The 23,091-nt window shown below is 37.2% G+C and overlaps 1 protein-coding gene across 2 annotated transcripts in view; it reads left to right on the plus strand.

The window, feature by feature from the left end:
• The window catches only part of LOC139123995 (uncharacterized), a 78,979-nt gene that overhangs the window by 46,894 nt on the left and 8,994 nt on the right, over positions 1-23,091 (plus strand). Inside the window, exon 2 of one of the 2 annotated variants that reach the window (XM_070690224.1) lies at positions 10,799-10,930. Coding sequence is in view for 1 of the 2 variants with exons in the window: in XM_070690161.1 (XP_070546262.1) it covers positions 22,351-22,500 (150 nt within the window). In the remaining variant the exon portion in view is untranslated. Of the gene's footprint in view, positions 1-10,798; positions 10,931-22,260; positions 22,501-23,091 lie in introns of those variants that run through there. The other variant, XM_070690161.1, reaches the window with a different exon arrangement.

Here is a 23,091-nt window from a genome sequence, read left to right on the forward strand (position 1 = left end):
ACGTGGTTGTGGCCATTAAAACTTAAATTAAGGACGCACATATGCACACGATTCTCACTCTGGGCCACAAGAATGTTGTCTGTTTTTACATGATTGTCAAATTAATCCCCGGACGATTCCATTCCGTCTTTTGTCAACAGAAACTCCCATTACTCTTAACATTTCGTCACAAATTTTCTCAAACTGTAAGTTGTCATCCAGCGATTAGTTCCGGGAGAATGCTTCTATATCATACTTGTTTTTATGTATTGGTTACAGTACTCTAGAAAAATTAAATACAGTATAAGTTTCTGCCATGCAAGGTATGCTGATTGTAATGACCATTTTCAAGTCCCTCTGTGTCTATGAACTGACCAAGAAAAATACGCTGGCCAATGTCGAAAAAAATCACGTCTACGTATAATTGTCTTATCTCAGGGCAAGGGTTCAAAACGTTTGTAGACTCTTTGAAAACTCTGCGTGTACAATGACTCCAAACGACGGAACTTCCATGATAAAGTGTGATTTCCCGACATATGTTTCAATTTTTAATCTCCCCGTTGTATCCGAATAGCTTCATTTTTCATTCGAACTTCCAACCCATGGGAACAGTAGCCTGTCATTTGCTGGCAATTGGTGACCGTCCATACTGACCACAGGGCGCATTGATCATCTCTCAATGGGTCAGCTGTTAACTCTGATTAATACCCGAGTTCGCCCTTCATACATGATACCTTACGTCGAATACGAATACGAAAACGTTGAACATCACCGTTTGCCGAAGGTTTGTTACAGTGTTATCCTTGCAAGTCCTAAGGACTAATCTCGAGATCGGAAAACGACGAGAATGAAACCTTCTAATCTTTTCATCGTTTCATTTGCAAATGATTAATGTCATGTTAAGTCCTGCCTAGTCTGGCAGAGACCCTGCGATTCGCGTTCTTCCTCGTTGGAACACGCGCGCACCCTTCAGAGACGCGACGCGAATCCCAGGGTCTGGACGTTCTTGCAAGCGACCGGTCGGATTTCTGCCTGATCCGGGTACTTTATAGAACTCCACACACCCGTTAATCAAACAAAAAATGACAAGTACCATAGCCAAATAAAATTAAAAATGAAAAATAAAAACATACAGCGTATATAGGTCTACTAGCTGCCAGTAATATTCTCTCCTCCCAGTTAGATAGGTTTTTCTTTTGATTGCACTGCCTTATGAAAATTCATATACTTGCAAGAACGGACAGTCGCTGTGTCTGGCAGCGCGTGCTCACAGCTGCACAGCGTAGCCTGCGAATGCAGGCCCATCGTCAGCATCGTGGGCGCGCACAAAACAAGGCACAGCGACTGTGGAGAGTCTAAGTCCTGCCTTGCAGGTGTGCGCTTTACGTAAGCACGCGTATTCGCGCCGTATACGCTGTGTTATCTATTAAGGCGTATCATCGCTGTTGTTTCCTGTTTCAAAATATACCGTTAGAACTTCAGTTATTTTTCATGTAAAATGCCTTTGTAAAGTGTGCATAACACCACAGTCTCTTCACCACTTGTGATATAGAGACATTTGAAATATATTAGCAAGGGCGTACTGCCTCCATGTTAAAGGCACCCTTCTCAATCCCTGGGTCTCACATTAGTGGATGTGTGAAGGGCTCGGTAACACTTTTTCAATCTCGTGCATTCCATTGAAATTTTCATCAAATAAATTTCCAGTCATTTAAATCTGATAATAAAGTGGGGCCTCTACAGTCGAGATTGTTTTAGGTGATAAACAGATTGCAGAGGTATGACAGTCTTTTGCTTCGTATTGAAAAGAGGTTTACAGTGTCAATTTGCCGTCATATAAATTTGATGAAGAACACATGCCTTCGGGACCAACAAAGATGTTCTTACGAATTTCAGTCATTCAATATTGAACGAGGGTGTCTACTTAATTTGATGGGACCTGCAGTATGGCGGTTGTCAATTTTATAGAACACTTGCAAGGTACCGTAGAAGGAGTATGCGATCACGAGACACGACGCGTAAATGTTTGAAATATTAAACAAATGCTTGAGCAGGCAGCAAAACGTTCCATTAGAAATCCATATGTGGCTGAAAGTGCAGTTGTCATGGACCTGTTGATAGCGCAATTACTACGGACACCTGATGAAGTACAGGCGTCGAGGACATCTACGTACTTTTTTACCCTGAGAGCAATATATTTCAATATTCACCAATACCCTTGTATACTTTGTAAAAAGCCATTATTTTAGAAAAAAATCCTAAGGTTTCACCATTTTGGCGAACGATCATTTCGCGTTATTTAAACTCTCTCTCTCTCTCTCTCTCTCTCTCTCTCTCTCTCTCTCTCTCTCTCTCTCTCTCTCTATCTATCTATATATACAAACTATATATATATATATATATATATATATATATATATATATATATATATATATATATATATATATATATATTTGTGAAATTCTGAGTACACTTCTCCTTAAAATTGTTGAAAACACCATTTTATTTTTATCGGATACATACCCTCTGTATCACTATTGGATACGTACGCTCTGTATCAATACTGGATACACACCCTGTGTATCAATACTGGAAGCTATAACATTGTAAACACGAAATGTATATTTCAAATTTTATCAAATCAGAGTGCAACACCAGTATTCTTGGTGGCCTGACTAGCTGCATAAAGATTCGTTACGATACTAAATGAATGCACCATAATGAAAAGCCATTTTGCTGATGTAAATATGTTTCCACTGACGACATCGATGGAACCAGATGACCTATGGGTACAAACTCATAGTTTGGGCAGGTTTCCAATCGATAATGTCAAAGTTGGATGTTAAGTTTTCGACGTCGACAACATAAAAAGTTCATTCGGTGTAAATGACAAGCTCCTTGACTCTTAATGTATCAAGCAATATTTATTTGTATCGAATGCCAGGGCAAAGAGAGGGAAAATACTTTCCTACGGTATCAAGGCAACAGTTTCGTGGGTGTATTATGTAGCTGATTTCAATGGTGAAATGACGCCATTTATTATGCAATTCAGAAAATAAGTTTTTATGAGACATTACATAGATAGATAGATAGATAGATAGATAGATAGATAGATAGATAGATAGATAGATAGATAGATAGATAGAGAGATAGAGAGATAGATAGATGGATAGATGGATAGACAGATAGACATACATACATACATACATACATACATACATACATACATACATACATACATACATACATACATACATACATACATACATACATACATACATACATACATACATACATGCATGCATGCATACATACATACATACATACATACATACATACATACATAATTACAGGGAAGAATAAAAAAAAGGACTGTCTATTAATTAGCGATATATTATAAAATATGCATTGATTCCCCATAGCGTATATCAGAAGCCCTCTATGATACGTCATGACTCCATAGTGCTTCGTTTCTGGGGGAATAGTTTTACAAAATATCGTTGTTGATAATTTCGGTCTCCTAGCAACCAGTGTGTCATTTGAAAGATTTCGACATTGACTTCCAATCAAAACACTATTACGGCTCTGTTTAGCGTGTAGAGTCAATGCGAAGAGTATTAGAAGAGATCATGAAACAAGCTCTAAATCCAGACTTCATCAAATTTTATATCAACGTCAAACCTATTTTTTTCTCAGATGGCTGCGCTTTCAGTAAAAACCGTAACTGTCTGTGTGCGCCATATCTTGTGCTGACGCTACAAAGGATGCCGCGCTTAGCCTTAGCGCATTCAACTTGTCACCCAGCGCTGTGGTATGGCTTTGCACATGTAATACATTAGATATACTGTTACTTGCAATGGTATAGTTGAAGTCCCGCAAAACGTTCATTGACGCAAGATGACGCATAATGCTAACCATCCGATTTCGAGTTATTCTCGTTGATTGCATGCAAAGAAAGTGTCCTTAGGTATTGCGAACGAAATTCATTTCCGATAAGAAAGTTCTTCGCAGGAGCCCTCAAGCCATTCTTTTGAGAACTTCCCCTCCCGCTAAAGGAAGACTCCCCGCCGGATATCTCTCTGCCGTACGATTTTGCCTCCCCTATAGACAACCAAATGTTACAACCTGGCGAACGCTAGGTCTCTAATCACGTTGCCCATTGAGTAAAACAATGAACTCCATTATACAGCCAACTGGCATCCAAAAATGCCCGCCCGCTGATATGAGGAAAAATTGCCCACCAGCCCGCCCGCAAAGACACTGCTCGCTACCACTAGTACAGAACTTTGCTAGAAATTTGCGAGAAATGGACACTTTCTCGCTATATTGCGAGAAGTAAGCGAGAATACATACTTTCTCGCGATCAAGCTGCGAGAATTGTGCTTTCTCGCATGCATCTGCGAGAAATTGAATTCTCGCAATCAATCAGCGAGAACTATGTTTTCTCGCTCTCATTTGCGAGAAATTGTGAAATTTTTGTGAAATGCTTACACAGAAGAATACAATTGCTCGCAGATGCACAGCGAGAAAACAAATTTCTCGCTGATTGATTGCGAAAATTCAGTTTCTCGCAGATGCTGAGCGAGAAAACAAAGTTCTCGCCAGCTCTTTGCGAGAAAATTAAATTCTCGCTAAGTTATCGCGAGAAAGTAGTATTCTCTCTTACTTCTCGCAAAAAGCGAGAAAGTGTCCATTTCTCGCAAATTTCTCGCAAATTTCTGTACTAGTGTACTGTACAGCTATGTTACGCGAAGAGTTTTATAGGCTTTCCCTGCAGCTGATAGATTTTTCTTTTTATCTTTCCATGTTTTGCGCTCTGTACAAACTACGTAGACTAGAGTAATTAAAATCCTTGTTTTGCGAGGACTTAAAATTTGAAATGAGGGAGGTAGGCTAATTTAATAACACAGAAAAATTACACATGCAAGTTTTATATTTCCTTGATGGTTTCCATGTAATATTAGTGCCCTGCTATCAAAGCAGGAGCTTTTTTCAACTAAATAATTAACACTTATTTGACATTCTGCAAGCGTGCAGGCATTTTAGGTACGCTTTACAAAATTTATGAATAAAGATTTTTACGCTGAAAAACAACGCAGTAGGGTCCTATTATTCAAATACACTGTGATTTTATGAATACTTCGGAAACCAATCGGGAACGCAAAACAAAAAAAATATTACTTCGGCCTCATTGTCACATACAAAACGCGTCTTGTTATCATCCCAATGTTTCTTTCAATCTTTTTATCACTGGATTTGCATTTATGAGCCTCTCTTCCTCAGTCCTTTTTTATGTTTGTTTAAATAAGCTGAAACGATTATTGCAATTTCAACGTTTCATAACTAGCTGTCAGTGTGATAGAAAGGTATATATTACTAAAAGTAATTTACCGACCACAAGGTGACTGATCTCTTTCATGAGCCGCTTCAACGTTTTTTTTTTTCAAATTTATATTCGCTGGGCTTTGCCATGATGGCGTGGGCTAGCTGGAAGGAAACTGTAGTGCGTATAGGATATTCCTTCCCTTGTGCTTTAGTGGTCAGCATTCTCTGTGTGTCAGCATTCTCTGTGATATCCTCGGGCAACGCTTTTTCAGATTTGATATTATTTTTTTGCATACAAGCGCCTCAGACAACTTTCGGCCGAACTGAAAACAGAAAGTCTACTCACCGTCTTCTCCGCTTTCAATTTCACACGCTCCGTTGATTCCATTCACGCCCAGTGAAGAACGGAATCGAATTTGCCTCGATGACGTAACTGAGTAGGAAATCAATGAAGCTACACGTCTTCCCACGTGTCTACATTTTGCAGAGTCCGATACTAGTAGTTATGGCACTTGTAAACGAAAAAGTGTAATATAGCGATCGAACGCAAGTTCTTGAATGTTAATGACTAAACTGTTTAAACTATCGTGTACTCTTTTAAGAAATCAAAGTTTTATTCAAACCTGGCCAGTACGGCGTTATCGCCTTGAAGATTTTAAAGACGCTGTGAGACGCATTGTTTATAGAAAGATTTATCAAAATAAAAATTGCTGCAATGTTTGAAATTTTATTCCATTATTTTATATAATTCTATACATGGATAATCACAAATGACAGAGTGTGTACTCTCATGAACTTTTATTCGGTTCAGTTGTTTGGTAAATGTTGAAAATGTGATAAAAACATAGTTGCTGTGCCGATTGCCATCTACTTGACGTTACCCGATCAGCATTTATAAGGGTGGTCCTTGGTGGTCTATGAATGATTTGTAGCATAATTGAATGTGAACCTCATCATCTCAGACATGAGGTTGTGAATGTTCAAAACAAACATAAGCCACAGAAAAAAAAAAAGCTCCAGACTGGTGACCCCTCAGTCTGCTTACTGAATTTCGCATTCGTTGTTTTTATGCTACGCATGGTACAATTTCTTTCACAAAAAATATGAAATTCGGGTAAGTAGGGAGCGTATTTTCGATCATAACATTAAGATGCTTGCAAGACATTTTCAGAGTAAAAGTCCAATGACCCGAATGCAAACCTTAATCGCTTCGCATTTGGACTAATTTTCTAATTTAGAGGGTACGTCTCATTTCAAGTTCACCTCTTGCCATTTTTTCTTATGATTTCTGAACAAACCCTCATAATGAAAAAAAAAGTTGTCATCATTGCAAACGAAATAGCTTAAATTAGTCGGTTCTACTTGAATAAGCCGACGAATAAGTTCAGCCGTTTTTATATCATTTCTGTCAGCCAAATCTTCCTTTGCAAAGGCCTTTTTTGAGATGAAATATAAGCATACATGTATAGATCATAGTAGATTCGTTAAATCTATCAATTAACGAGTTAAGGTAGAACGCACCTCGGGTACAGACATTCGGACTCTCAAACATTCACAATTCTCTTCTGATATACCACATGTGGGGGTTCATTTTAAAGCTCTTGGTGAAAGAAAACTTTTCACAGGCTTAATTTATCGAAATCGAAAATTTTCATTTTTCTCCATAGAGTTAACACAGGGATGGCGGCCATTTCGAATTTCTAATATCGGTAAATCTTAGGTAATTTGTTTTTCTAGTACAAAAATTTGCACGGTGACCCCCTATTTTTATTCTTGATTTCGAAAGAGAATGATTGAAAGATCCCTTGAGGAAAGTTAGAGCAAAAGTTTAAGTCTTTCACTTTCGAGGTGCATACTACCTTAAGAGATGAATTTGGCTTCTCATAGTATGTTTGTTTTAGCTGATAAGTGTTCGAAGAAACATGGTGGCATATTTTACACCTCCACGCTCGCCTGTCATCTTATATACTGCACAACTCATGATGCTTTTGATGCGTATGTGATGATCATCCTCCTCACCTCTCCTCCCCCACTCCACCCCTAATGGTCTGGACGCTTGAACCTAGAACACGTAATAACTTTACAGCGAAATTTCCGTCTACAGAAACTCTTTCCATTGTCATACAGATTCTTCCGATGATATCACAACGAGGATCATCTGACTAGGTAAAGGGGCTGAAATAGTTTGGCGTAAATAGAAAAAATGCAGAGCTCTGTGCTCAATATCGTAACTTTCGCACAGTGCACACGACCTTCTTGGTCAACCAAGATAAATGTAAATGTCAAAGCTGTGTGGCTCATCAAACTTCCACGCATTGCATTCCTGGTAGTCACTCAGAGATCAAGCCCATAACCGTGAAAGTACATCTCTACACAAGCGAGCTTCAAGCTCTTTTGACAAGAACATTTCACCCTGTGCAATCAAGCCGATCGCAGTCTAAATTCGCTGAAAGGTGTTGAGAAAATAAATGGAAAAGTTGCGGCGAAGTGTTTCTTTTTCAACAGATAGTCTCTCGTTCTGTTTCCTCGAAGAGTGTCTTAAAGGTCAGACACTGCACCTCGTCAGTATTATCAGCAAACCTGCAAATTTCAAGTTTCATCTTTGGTGTGTGAATAGATATCCGGTCTGATTCAAGCCGATAGCTCAACGATACTCGGCATGGCTCACAAATGTGCACAAAATTACTTTGGCATTGGTTATGCATAAGCCACTATGATGTAAGGCTGCTCTAAGTCATGAAAACGCTAAAAAAGAACGTTTCATCGACTGTCTCTTTGAAATGATTATCGCCGGAGGCAACATTGAATCAACCACGCCTTGTCGATATTCGTTTCCTGCATTCGCATCAGTCTGTGCTTTTGAAAAGCTATTTTCTTAAGATGTAGAACTCGACGTCCCCCCGGGACTATTCACTGTGCCGTTTACATGTATGCGCCTTGTAAGATGACGAATGAAGGCTACACGGTCGTTTTGGCTTCAATAAACACAACTCTACCGACGGTCAACATTTCATCATAGTTGGATATTTTGAGGAGGACATTGTCGAATTTTAATCCTGTTTATAATGCTCGCAAGAGTCGCAGTTAATATATCCGTTTAAGTATTTTGAGTGATGTCATCAATGTCATCATTTCGCTTGCAAAAAGTTAGGGTAACTTTAGTGATGTTTGTGCAGAGACATTTTCTATTCACTGATATCATTGATGACGTGTCAAGATGGTTGTGTTAATATTTTACACATCTCAATATCACAGTGAATTATCTGGTTTTCATTTTCGCATAATCGTACCAAAGCATCTTGAAAGAAGGGACGTAAAACCTACCCCAGATACATTGAACTTATTGAATGTTTCCGCACTACTGTCTTGACGGTGTTGGCGGGAATCTGTAGTCGTTTTAGATGCCAAAATTGCGCTGTTCGGACGGCGGACGGCAAACCAAAATTGCCATATTCAAATGACTACAAACATAACATTGCCATTGGCGGAAGGTGGTGACTTTGAAGGTGACGGTTATCCCACAATGCATCTGTATAAGCACTTGACACAAAACATACTTGATATAGTATACATATCGTATCACACTGTCCAGAAACACAGTTCATTATGCTTAAAAATGTGTCGTGCCCTTTGTTTCAATCAGTGACGATGTATCATCAAGGGTAGCATCAGTCACAAATGCAATAAGTTACTCACCTTGGCGCGAAAAGCATCATGGAACTGGTAAGAAGACTAATATTTGGATAATCTCGCCACTGTCTCCATGCTTTTAGAAATGCAAGATGAACGACCAACTTACACCAATGTTTCTATGACAACATTTTTATCCTTAAAAGTATCCATAATAATAGCCATAGCTAGTGGTTATGTTTGAGCCCATACACAAGTTATATTTGTTCAACCGAAACACAAGCGAACAAACAAATACATAACCGAAGTAACATGCATTAACGTACGAGTTTGTTTACTTACTTTTGTTTACTTACTTTTGTTTACTTGTCCAAAAATGACGTGAGCAGAACGATAGTAAACAATTTGGAAGTTGCAGTTAGGTCGTTGCCTGACAATGTAAGAATTGGATACAAAATTTCTGAAAAAAGTAAGATAATATAAATTTTTAAGGTAGCATGCGCCTCGAAGTGAAAGACTGCAACTTTGCTCAAACTACCTCAAAGATTATTTCAACCATTTTCTTTCAAAATCAACAAAAAAATCGGGCGTCACCATGCAAATTTTGTCATCAGAGAAACAAATGTCCAAAGATTTACCGATATTTGAAATTCAAAATGGCTGCCATCGCTGTGTTAACTCTTTGGAGGAAAATAAGATTTTCGATTTCCGAAAAACTAAGAGAGAGAATTTTTTTCTTACACCAAGATCTTTAAAACGAGTCCTCACAAGTATTCGGTCAGAAAAGAATTGTAGAAGATTGAGAGTCTCAATATCATTCCCCAAGGCGCATTCTACCTTCTGCATGCAAGAATAAACAAGGCATTGGTTGAAGTGGAATGAAGTTTTCCTTAGAATCTCTAATACACACCTATAGCATTGTCAAAAGTGCTACACTTCTTTTGCAAAATTATCTCTTCCAGCTTCAAACTAAGCCAATGGTAAAGTCTTGCATTAGAGGAGAAATGCACATATGAGGGTTTGTATTTGAAGGGCCAGACGATTCCTTCGGGTGCACTGAAAATCCTGACAGCCGATACACAACCCTAACATTTAGATATTGTGTGCATTTGAAGCGAAAATGATACCACAGCTGGTTGGTTTATCACGAAAATACTATGTGGTATACGTCGATTGTGTATGACGAACTTGTACCTATCATATTGTTTTTGCGTTAACAGTGAATATGGTTATTAGAATACGAATTTGAGCGATGTTTACCACACTGATGGACCATAAAGGGGAAATATGGTGACACTGACACAGACTTCATTGTCTAACCGGTCTAATTTCAATGAAGTAAAAATAGCTTAGGATGATATTTTTAGATAGAATGCAAAAAACAAATGTTGTCATGGCGATTTTTAAGCAGAGAACTTCAAGGTACCAATGGTTGAACAATTTCATTTCGTTGTCATATTTCAAATTCAATGCCATCAGGTCTCTTCCTGAACTTTTAAAGCGCACGCGTGTGTCTAGGGGATAAATGCAAATTATGTACCACGATTTTTTTTCTTCTAGCGGAGGCTCATACCAAGGCTAAGTTGACTAGGGCACGTTGACCAAAAGTTGATAAACAGGCGTTGACCAAGACGTCACAAAAACATCACGTTTGAACATTATTGCCTTACAATCAATAATGAAATTGTAGTCAGTTGATGAGTTTAGATAACTGAATGTTCATCACGGACTGATCGTAGCTTTTATTCGTAAAAGGTCAAGTGAATAACAAAAGAGTTGATACAATGGAGTAGATATCACGGCATACATGAGGCAGTGATTGTAATAAGTTATTTTCGATTTTTCTGTTATTTTCTTCATGCAGTTTTATGTGAAGACGAAAGTTCGGGTTCAGGAATCACAGATGTTAGTGTAAATAATTTACCGCCTAGTGACAAAAGACAACCAGGTTCATCGGTAAGTCCACAATTCATCCTTCCTCAAATCGTCAAGGCTCGTAAAATATTGACTCAAACCTAGAACTGCCTGGCATTAACGTCTTCGGGAGCCCAAGAGCGGTAACTTTGATGATTTTTAGTTCTGAATGTAAATTTCAATTCCTCAATCTACTCCAACAAGCGTGTTGACACATCCTACTTTTTCGCTTGGCGAAACAATATCTATACGTCTAAAATACATTGTTATTGTTTCATGTGAATTCTAGTCCGGACCAGAATTAATTTTTTAGCAATAGTAGTTCAGTTTAGACAAGTGCAGGCTTATATGACAAGCTGAAGACTGGGTAGCTCAACATGCTTCGAGAAGCAGTACAAGAAACTGACCCTCTAAAGAGAAAATAAATTTAATATTTTTTATATTTAAATTTTTGAAATATTTTCATTACATTGAATAAGTACATTTTCTCGTATGTCCCTAATTAGTGGATTGTATTATTTCACGCTTTCTGATGACTCAAGATGTTGTGCAATTATCCCTTCATGGACACGTTAAGGGTGGGGGTAATAAGGGTTGTTATGAAGGAAATTAAAAAAAACCCTCATTTGTTTCATTAACCCGCTGAGAGATTGAACCATCTTCTTGAAATGCACAAACTTGCTTAATCAAACATCCAGTATAAATCGTTAATTATTTATTTAAGCATTAATTAATTAAGTTATATTTCAATAAAAAAACTCACTATGGGAATCGTCCATATTCTTATGTTGAGAAATCAAAACGATGGCAGTGTTATAAGAATTTCAATTCTGGCAATGCTATGTGTAATATAAAAGTTCGATTTACGTTTTTCGGTTTCATTACCTGACTGAAGCATTCAATCGACTTGTTGTTTTGCAGTTGAACAACCTTTAGAGCGTTAATGAGCGTGTGTCGTCGTATCCCTTGTGGCGTTTTGGTCCAATGAACTCGAACCGAAGGGGTTTTGACTAATGACGATCATTGTCGAGGTGTTACACGTAATGCCGTGAATAATTGTTTTCTCTAAAAGAATATCTCCCCTCTGAATATATTATCAGAGCTTTCAATTATGCCCACTGTGGTTCAAATCTCTCCCAGGAATATATTTCAAAGACTTACAATAGCTAATTGTTTGTTTATCTTCTTCCTCTTTTTCTCTTTTGATGTGTCACCGATCATCCACGTCTTCAGCACATGGTAAGTTGACCTTTCGTTTTATTAAAAACCTAAGGAGTGTCCTTTTGCAAGGCATCCTAGTTTTCCCTTCGTTTTTTTTTTAAAATCCGCTACATGGCACCCATCTGTGCACTCGATAATTATTTGGCGTGCTCTTGCATATGTTTTGTCATAGGGACGGACATAAATGCGAATCATCATCACTTAAATCAGACGATACGGTTTGCCAAAACACAAACTGTGATTTTGGATGAAAATCAATTCGATGAAAAGATCTAGACAGGATAGAAGTATTTTGTATGCTACCTTGTCGATTAATATCTGTTCAGTGTTTCAAAAAGAATCATTAAAACTACAATTATTTAAGTGGTTGATTGAGCCTGGGAGACTACGATAATAAATAATAAACGTTGGTGAAGTGAAAAAGGCCTCATATTCAGAACAGTCTATAACGCTTCGTTAACAAATCCTAATCCAAAATAGCAACTGTTTTAGGGCCACCCAGCCTCACATCTTTAATTAGCGACAGGCTTAAATTGACAATAAAATAACTTTTGATAACACTTTCTGTGTTTTATTCCCTAAAAGTGCATTTTCCGCTTCTTGTCCCTAAAATCTGTGATAATACCAATGACTAACATTGCAGACTCTATGTGGGCAATATGCAGTTTATTTGTTGGCAGATAAAATGGAGCCCTAGCTAAAATCAATTCGTCAAACAGTAACATCGGACATTGTAACTTCCAATCGCTGTAGAGGGTCTTGGGATGATAATAAGCAATTACACTTTATCCAGAAGGAAAAAAATTGAAAATGCGTAAAATCTACAGTCAGTCTCTAAGAATAACCTCGTTCATAACACATCTTCTTCAATAGCCATCATAGTTTTGTTTTATGTTCAGTCTGGAAAAACGTGTGACATTTCGACGAGAAAAAAGAAGCATTTGTGTTCACTATCTCTATGTTTTCGGGTTTGCTCACAGATTTTAATTTGACAGCAAATTGTAATCTGCAGATTGTATCAACTGACGATTGACGTTACCTGATTAGACGTTCTTCACTTTCTGGAAGACAAATTGACCGTATTTATTCAGACTCGTTTAAATTATTCAGACAACGTGTTTGTGACTCATTGGGCTTGGGTTTAACGCGAGACACTGTGTTCTTACGCTGATCAAAACACTTTGAACATCCCAAGAGGATGCAAATTCAATCTGACGTGAAGATATTGTGCTAACTAGATAGCTGAGACCTGATATTTACAACGAAAGAAGAGGCTTTGAACTTTTTATTGTCGGCCACATCGAGAAATTATGGACTGATATAAAAAGAGCAAATCATCTGGAAAAAGCTAAAGGACTCATTAACGAGGCCAGACTTGCAGTCTCGCTAGCGGCCTATACAGAGGGACTCATGGCGACCATTTATGTGACATTCTTCCCTTGAGAATGTTAAGGTGAAGATCTAGTGTAGTAGTGCCCGTGGTGAATGGGTCGTAGTACCGAGACGCGACTTGTAATCCTCCGTAAATGGAGAAGGGAATATCGTAGCGGTTGAAAAGCGACGGACCAGTCGGGGGTGAGGTGGGGGATTTACACGCATAATAACCCTAGGTATAACAACAACAGGAAGTGATAGCCTTAACGTTCAACTTGCTTGGCAATTTCAAAGTATTAACGAAAAATGCCAATTAAGAGGATGTTGAACATTGAACCGTTGGCCTTTACGAGCCCGGGTTGGAAGGAACCTAGGTGTCGGGGGAGGGGGTGGGGCATAGTTTTCCTTATGACAGGGCCAAGTACGAGATTATCAGTAGCAATCAGGCAAACAGAACCAAATTGTCGCTGAATGCCAGATAACCTAGTGAAATTCATTGTCAAGTTGTGGAACTCAGAGATTTATCAGTATAGATCTGATAATCCAACAGTAGATAAGTCATAGCAGACAGGGAATGCTAATCGATCGGGAAAACTGCGGCTCTCCTGTGTAACAATTTAACTTCAATATGAAGAATAAAATAATTAGTTTCTTTCTGCCTTCCTTTCTTATAACCTCATTTGATAGAACGCAAATATTTATTAGATTCACACTGTCATAAAGGGACTGTAACTTTTTACTAAATGTGTGTCACAGAAATCAACCAAACAAATAAAAAAGCTAATGCAATGAGAGATTGAGACGACACATGTAGATAAAGTTCGGCAAAAATGTGCACCAACGGCCAATGCCACAAAATGGTACGATTCCTTCTACACTTTAAAGGGACATAAGCTGTAACTTGTGGCAAGTTTTTCAGTATTCTGCTTCTGTATATCAACTACTGTGTCTGACCCTAATCCGTTTGTCATACTGAAATTTTGAGTATTCTTTTTGTCAACACAGCTTGTGTGTGTGTAGTGATCATTGTTTATTGTTTACAAATGAATTCTAGTCTGGACTTGAATACAATTTTCAACAATAACAATGGAGATTATACTTATATAGGTTATGTTGATATGCTAAATAATTGGCATTAAATTATTCTTTAGGGATTCAATGCAGAAAGTGTAGGGAAACCACAAAACAAAAGTTCTGAAAAAATAGCCAAAAGATACAGCTTAGGGAGCTTTAATGGAAAGGTTCAATTTACTCCAAGTCTCTATGTTGAATATCGAAGCACAAAATATGTGTATGTAGAAGGGCCTAAATACGACTCCTTGTAACGGGCTTCCGCGAGATACGGCTCGTTATTTTGTTCATTGAATAAGTCTTTGATTTACTTCCTTTGAATTTGAAAAAGAAGATCAAAGAGGGCTGCATGTGTGTTAACGATTTGAAGTTCAGCTTTTATCCTGTGGAGAGAAGAAAAAGATGCTTCTCAAAGCTTTACAATTCTCCTTTAGGTAAACAGCCCACGTATGGTGGCGCCATAAATCACAATAGGATATGTCATTTTGCTCTAATCCAATAAATCATGAACCAAACTATTCACCAGAAACTGTGGCAAGTACATCAGATCCCCATTCTAAAGGTTTATCAAAAATACGGTGTAATGTAATCATTTTTTGACGCGAAATTGAAGAATCGTCCGCACACTTGTGAACGTTCTATTATTTTTGACTGACATTATACACTTTCGTCGTCTCATGATTCCATGGCTGTCATGTTTGTTAATGGCTCGTCACCGCCATGGACACGCACAAGGTACGAAACGCCAGTCATGACGATTAAAGTCTCTCTCAGGTACCTTGTTAACTCCCTGGACCCTTTTGAAACATATTTCCGAGGGAATAAACCCTTTTACGACTTCTGTAAGATATTTAGAAACATCATGATCGTAAAAAGTGTTCAGATGTGAAATATTTATAGCATAACATTTACTCGCGTTTGTTATCGCTACACAAGATGTTTATAGAAATGCATGCACTATATCCCAGTTATATAAAGATAAAACCTCAGTGTCGCTCTCTCGTACATATATATATATATATATATATATATATATATATATATATATATATATATATATATATATATATATATATATATATATATATATATATATATATATATATATATGTGTGTGTGTCTGTGTGTGTGTCTGTGTGTGTGTGTATTTCATTATGAAGAAGATACGTAGTTTAGTACTTTCATTTTTCTTGACATCCGTCTAACCAGAATCCTTTTTAATGAGTCATTCGGTTGTAACTAGTATGATAATGACGAAAGAAATCGTTAAGCGTTCTCTTCCCGTCATGAGTAAATCTTTGTGTTGCTATCCTGTATCTACTCCAGACCCTAGGGAATAATCCCCGTTCGTAAAAAAACGATGAATTGGGCCAATTTCAGTGAACTAAATTTGCAGAAAAATATCCAGCTTAAACGTGGCGGTTAAGAGTGACTTCGATAGCAGGTGTGTTTTTTAACTTCCTGATTTTCTTACACTCATTGTCCAGATTACGATTTATGCATTATTTTTAATTAACACGTTTCCACTCAAGATAATACGCCAAATAATCGACTGATGAATGTCATGATATACGACGTGAAAGGTGAACCACGTGCAATTTAGGCTATAAAACATCGGAATGCAATAACTACCATAACGACCAATTTCCACAGTCAATTTTATAGTTATAGTTATGTATGGGGTGGATATAAACATGGATTATATTTCAGGAAGTCATGAAATCGACATTCATAGGGCAATATTTCATGGCAGAGAGCTCTATAATATAATGGACCTCATATCCTGATTGGTGGATGTCAGTATTTCAGGAACAACACTGCAAGAAATGAGATCTGAAAGATTATGCAGAGAAAAATCAATTCAGTTGACTCGAAGATTTGCCGTTACGATCACACGGATAGCTCACTCATTGTTACTCTTTTAAGAACATAACGTATTCCACGATTTTTAAGACAGTCGTTTTTCCATACAAGATACATAATTAATGCCCTTCGTGTATTTATCGCCAATTAACGTCACTTTCCGCGCTAAATTTGCGACCTATATATTGATGGTGTTTTTTCTCACTCAAAGTAAAGCCGTGAGCCATGCCCGAATTTATGACAGTTTAAGGCAGTAAAAAGTGACCGTCCCTTTATGACAATGTGAATCTAATAAATTCTAGCTGTCCCGAGAAATCTTGTGTCCCTTAAGTGCACCCTTGAGAAAATATGTACATTGTACCTTGCCCTTCTTGAAGATAAATTACTTTGTTAGTGCCAACGTTTGTTTTTTTTTAACTTGCTAAATCACTGACCTGTGTGTAAGTACATGTATACGGACGTGACATCGATTTCCGACAGTCTGATGCTTTGTAATGTCCAGCTTCAAAAAAGCTGGCTTATCATGGTTAATACCCGTATATACAGGTTACATGTCATTGCGCTGAAATGTCAACTCAGGATAATAACACAGTTACACTTGTCAAGTTGATGTTTCTGGATAAAAGCACATTGGACATTAACAGTACAAAGATAAAACATCGCAAAAAATATGAAAAATTGTGACTGTATGCTTTATGGTGACCCCAAATGACAAATAAATATACTACGTTCCGTTTTCTTACACAGACATGAATAGATTTTGTTTTTCGAATACTACCCTTTTCACGCAACGCTCCTGTGATTCTGTAAGAAGTTTGTCATTCGTTTTCAGGAACTCAAATGTTTATGCGTATCACGTTTCATATTTTATACTCCTTGAAGATGAATAGTTGACAGGATGCTAGTAGGTCTTCAAATACTTCAAAACTTGTTTGTGTACCATTCAACCCATCAAACCTGAGTCTTGACAGTTTGAAGCTTTTTCTTGGACACTGTCTCAAGTTTTTATGGAGTCGTAAGGATGCAACCTTTACGATGCCTCCTTGATATCCGATCGTCTTATCCCTTACCTATACTGACCCCTAGGATGGGATTGGGTTTTTAATGGGTATATTGTTACTTTCTAAGTTCATTCGGGCAAACAAAACAAAACAACAACAGCAAATACAAGCGCTGTGAAACGTGACTTTAACGTAAGGCTTTATCACCATCTACTTTGAATTTATATAATTGGGTCTCCAGCCAGGGGATTCATTACAGCAATTTCTAAAAATCGCTTTATTACCAATCTCAATTTTATTCCCTGTCATTTCAGACATTGTAATTTCAAACCGGAAAATCACACACGTAAAATTGCAACAGTGTATTTTTTCTCTACAGAAGTAATATACGTTTTATAAACTTGCGCTGAGAAAAAAGCGGTTCACAGTAGTACGTTCCATTAATCACATTTTCTCGCTTTCCTTCCATTTGTGTATTTTGTAACGACGGTGCTGATTGGATAGGGCCAAAGGGTGAGTATTGATGCAAACTATAACCTATTACATAAGTTTCAAAACTGACACAAGGATCATTCCGGATCATTTTTTTTTCAAATGCTGAATGTGTGTTTGTGCAGACTAAGACTCCATTAGATGACGAGCTTTCAACAGTTGCGCATTTTCTGCTATCCTTGGTTTATTACCAAGCGAGGCCATATCCATCTGCCGTACTTAGAAGACACCATTCATCATTTTAAATGGCTATGTTTTTCTGAGCTGTGTAGATATGTACCTGGTATTAAGGGATAAAACTAAGTTTCTCATGGTCATTTAGCTTCTTGGTACACGCCCTGCTGAATTTTAAGTCAGAGTAAATTCTATCCATGATATACGTTGATCGAGGAGCTTTCATTTCACTCAGGAAACCACTTTAAGTTCCAATAATTTCATACCCTTATTTCCAAAGTATGAGGAACTCACATCTTCTTCAAAGGCCAATAGTTGTAACTTTTGATGAGTTTTTCACTATTTTCGTGTTTAATGTCAGCCACAGTTTTTTTCTACTACTATTTCGTTTGTCAAGATAGCATATGTGTAAAAATCACTGTTATTGTTTACATTTGGATCCTAGTCCGGACCAGAATTCATTTTTCAACAATAACAATGCCGTCTACACATGCACAGGTAGAGTTAACAAGCTGAATACCGTGTATTCGGAGAAATCGAGCAAGAAAGTGTAGGTGATATTGAAACCAAAAATAGTGATAAACATCATCCACAATTACAGCTACTGGTCATTTAATATCATCGACAGTTAGTGAGTGTTTAGAGGTATCATGGTGATGATGATCTGTCAAAATCTATATTTAAATTCCGAAGTTTGCGGTTTTTGAAAGATTTGACGTGAAATTCGTGTTCCAGAAAAGTTAAGACAACACTGTTTTGCAATTTTGTCTCATAAACATTGAAATAATATCAAAGTGGTTTGTAGGAATAGATTTTATATACGAAGGTACTAATATTTTCAGTCTTTCGACTTTTCAATGCATTATGGTTAATGCCTGCGCTCATGAACTTGTTTATGCTGGTTCATAATTTCATCAGAGAAGACAGCCCAAGTGTGAGGATACGGCAAATTCTAATTTCGTAAAAACGTTCAAATGTTTTTGCGAAGAGATTTGGATATTGTGGTGATTTGTAGCTTTGTACGTATCTTTCCACTGCATACCAGTCATAGTGATTTACTGAAGAATTCACCGAAATTGATGAAAGTATTTCTAGGACAACTGAGGTAGCTGGTTGAATCATCTAGCAAGAGAAAGATTTCGATAAACTTTTATGATCGTCAGTAAGAACAGAAATGATAAGAGATCACTGACTAGCACGGTTGTACTATCTTATCGTAAGGCAATAAATACACTTATTAGTGACAAAATCCCTAAAATTCTGTAAGTCTTGAACTTTGAGCTTTCCTCCACAAAACGTAAAAAAGAAATCCTGTGATTTATTACCGTTGCTGGCAATTGTCTGCAACGATTTATTGTGAATATTCTTTGATCTTATTTCTGATAACATGGATGTTAGTGAAAATTGTACACGTGGATTTCAGCTTACTATCTCATATCATCTCTTGCTTCTTGAGAGATAAACTTTCTTCTGTCAGAACAATCATCAGAGCAAAATTGAACCTGAAGTCATTTTACAAGACCAACTTTCAATAGCTAGAGAATTTTGAATGCATTGTTTTGAGTTTGACGACATGAGTATGAATATCGGAGTGATCGTGTCTGGCACTGTCTCTAGGGATACTTCTCAAACAAAATTTGAATCATTTGAACGAACGTTTTATTGGAAAGATTTCGTACGGAAATAGCTTTGTATCCAATTCAATACAAATAGTGAATCGAATTTTGGCTGTTTATACATCAATATAATGAATTTTGTTGAATGCTTCAGTACTCCCACACTGTTGGCGGCGCCATCAATATAAGTTTGTCTATTTTTCACTCGAAACTAATTGACTGTCTTTTCTCTCTGTTTTTAAACCAATCAATCTGTTAACGGATAATTTCTCACAGATGGTAAGTAATTGATTGGTGTTTATTTGACGCATCTTGTAAACACAGACAGACGAAAAGATAGATAGAAGGGTATCAATAAAGAGTTAAATAAATAAATCACACAAAATATAAACTGGATAATTTAAAAATCAGTGATAGTCATTTACATACATGACAAGATATTGGAATATTAGTGGCATGTTATTTCGAGGTCTATCCTTGGCAGAATTATATTGGTTCTTATCTTCCACACCAATTTAGCAACTATACCTACCATGCGCATACGACTGTGCTGACGTCACTTCAAATGATGGTATTTGTACATGCAGAGCGACAGCGCCCTCTCACAGGTCTTTTGTTTGTCACTAAGCTGAATTTTCGTCAGCATCCCCATAACTCAAAATCTCAACTTGACATTTTCTTGCTATGCCCGTTAAGGCAGAATTATTTAATTCATTTTTTCTCTCATCTTTCATATATTTTCAGATGTGTAAGGTAGGTGAAACATCTCATGCATGCATATGAAATTAATATCTGTAAGAATATCTTAATAGGAATAAGAGTAATAATACACTTTTCCATCCATCCAAACAAAAAGTGGTTGTGGTATTGACAGCGCCACCTGACGACTATTATATGGGAATTTTTGCGAGATCGAACCTTACTGACAGATTAAAATAAGACTACGGCAATGACTCAAAGACGGCGAAGGCAAAAAGTAAACCAAGAGCAAGTGATCATGTACGGAATATGACCGCAAGATTTTGCGCGAAATAAAAGCCGCAAAAGGTGAATTAAATAAAAGTTGATTGAATCGTGGGCTAATCTTTTCAACTGTGACGACATTCTATATTTCGCATGCCGTACACTTTCATTGCAAAAAATACCACTGGAATGCAATCTGTTACTGGGAAAAACTTACTCGAGTGAAGTAATATAGGGATGAATTATTTCTAGTGAACCAAAGCTACACCATTTTAAAATCTACTGTTGCGTGCTTCATAAAAATGCATAAAATCCTCTCTGTTCCTATGTTACCAACTCTCTAAAATGCATTTTTTAAAAATGATTCTGGCCGGTATCGTTGTACTTCAATGTGTTAGCTTTTATAGCTCTTGTCCTTGTACCCTTGATTTCCCCTTTACTTTTTGTACTTGGAAAAAACATTGAAGCGTATTATTGTGTCTTGAATTCAACTTGCTGTGACGTCAAAGAGAACCTATAATAATTATTGAAACAATTTTGTATGTGGAACACGTATAACTAATTTGTGCACTTATTTCTTTTCTATTCACATACATGTATTTCTTAGTAATTGTTGCATGTGACATCACATTTTTCAGTCAAGTAGTATATATATGCCTCACCCGTTATTTTTACATGTAACGGCCTTTGTCAACATTGGTACTAATATACACTCTCTGTGTGCCTTTAAATGCTTTCACCAAATCTGATGAACAGCTCCATGCAGCGGTAAGTTGACAGCACCTGCCAAATTCCAACCTGTTTTCATGATGATAAGCAACGTGTCAACGTCGCCCTCTACGGCGTCGTAGAAAAAACTCATTATTTTACCTTCTCTTTGGAGAAATAGGCCGTGAAAGTATTAAGTTTAATCAGTTTGAGATTGGTCTGGTGCCCATGACCAATTCTTCTGATGATTTTAAAGTGTTGTCGTATTCTAAACGTATGTTTAATCCCTGGTGTCTCAAATTCTAAACTGCTTTTAATCTGCACTAATACGTTGTAACTGTAAGTATCGTTTTTTATTCGGTTTGTAAAATACAGTTTCCAGTTCAATTCCATCAATCATTTCATAAATACGCAATGACTAGTGGTCAGCTTGTCAGCTTAAGGGACAGTAGATGTAACTTTTGAAGATTTTTCCACTAGGTTTGTTTTAATATCAACTCCATTACCGTTTCTTGTTTTACTTCACGAAGAAAGTTGAAACAGTTACTATTTAGCTTGTCAATGGAGAGTCTCTACCTGTAAAAGGAATTGCTACTGTTCACATTTGAATTCCAGTCCGGACAAGAATTCACTTGTCAACAATAACAATGCGGTCTACATATATACACGCAGAGTTGACAAGTTGAATACTGTTTATATCGACGTGCTTTCGAAAGTAGAACAATAAACTTTAAATGAACAAAAACAGTAAAAAAGATCATCAAAAAATACAGTTACTGTCCCTTTAAATGCGCATTGTCAAGTGTTGTTGTTGACAACTGAACTTTACAGTAGACAAAACTTAAATGCATTGCTGACTCTATCACTGCATAATTTGCAAAATGCGTTGACAAGACTAATGTAAAGAAGAATATAAACCCTAACTACCATCAAGGTACGGTAGCAGCTTGGAATTCTCAAACCCAAAAAGTTACATATGCGTACGTTTTCAATGTTATCTAGTGTTTTTAGAATGAACAATGTATAAAATGATGTTTGAGTGTGTGAGGAAAGTAGCCATTAACAAACATCTCACCATTGGGGAAACTAAACGTCTCTTCTCTCTCCTTTCTGTACTGGGATGTTGTTTTCTACCGTCGTTGGTGGCGCCTGTGCAGAATTGCAGGAATGTAAGTATGTGTGGGCACTGAGATTTCTTTCTTGAAAGAGCAAAAGGTTCCGGTGATTTCCTATTAGATGGTGGAGCAGGGTATTGAAATTAGAGTCTGTGTACTGTTGAATGATTTTAAATACTGTGACGTCAGTGAATCAAGGCATACCAAAAGATGCACAGCTGTACAAAGTCACGCGTTTCACATGGCTTTTTTGCACAGTAAGGCAACATTGCATAGTGTGACGCAAAACTGTGAGAAGGAACACCATTGGTGTGATACCAAACCAGATAACAGTTCCCATTACCGTTCCAATGTAACGACAGTAGATATTTAGGGATACGTCAGATATTTAGACACATACCACTCTTGCTTAACAAGAAAATGGAACGACCAGTAAAGTCTACCTAAAACAAATATAAAGTAATTGCGTTTCCGATATTAAAATCTGACATCCTTCGGAAAGCCTTCAACTCAACATGATTTTACCAGATTTATTTTCTATTGAGAGTTACACTCCACGAAAGAATAGAAATGAAATACTCCTCGACCAAGCTACCCTATGTCTTGCAATCACAAGTATAATTTTAGTCTATATTTAAAATTGCT

Source organism: Ptychodera flava, chromosome 1, assembly GCF_041260155.1.
Source record: "Ptychodera flava strain L36383 chromosome 1, AS_Pfla_20210202, whole genome shotgun sequence".
Lineage (NCBI taxonomy): Eukaryota > Metazoa > Hemichordata > Enteropneusta > Ptychoderidae > Ptychodera > Ptychodera flava.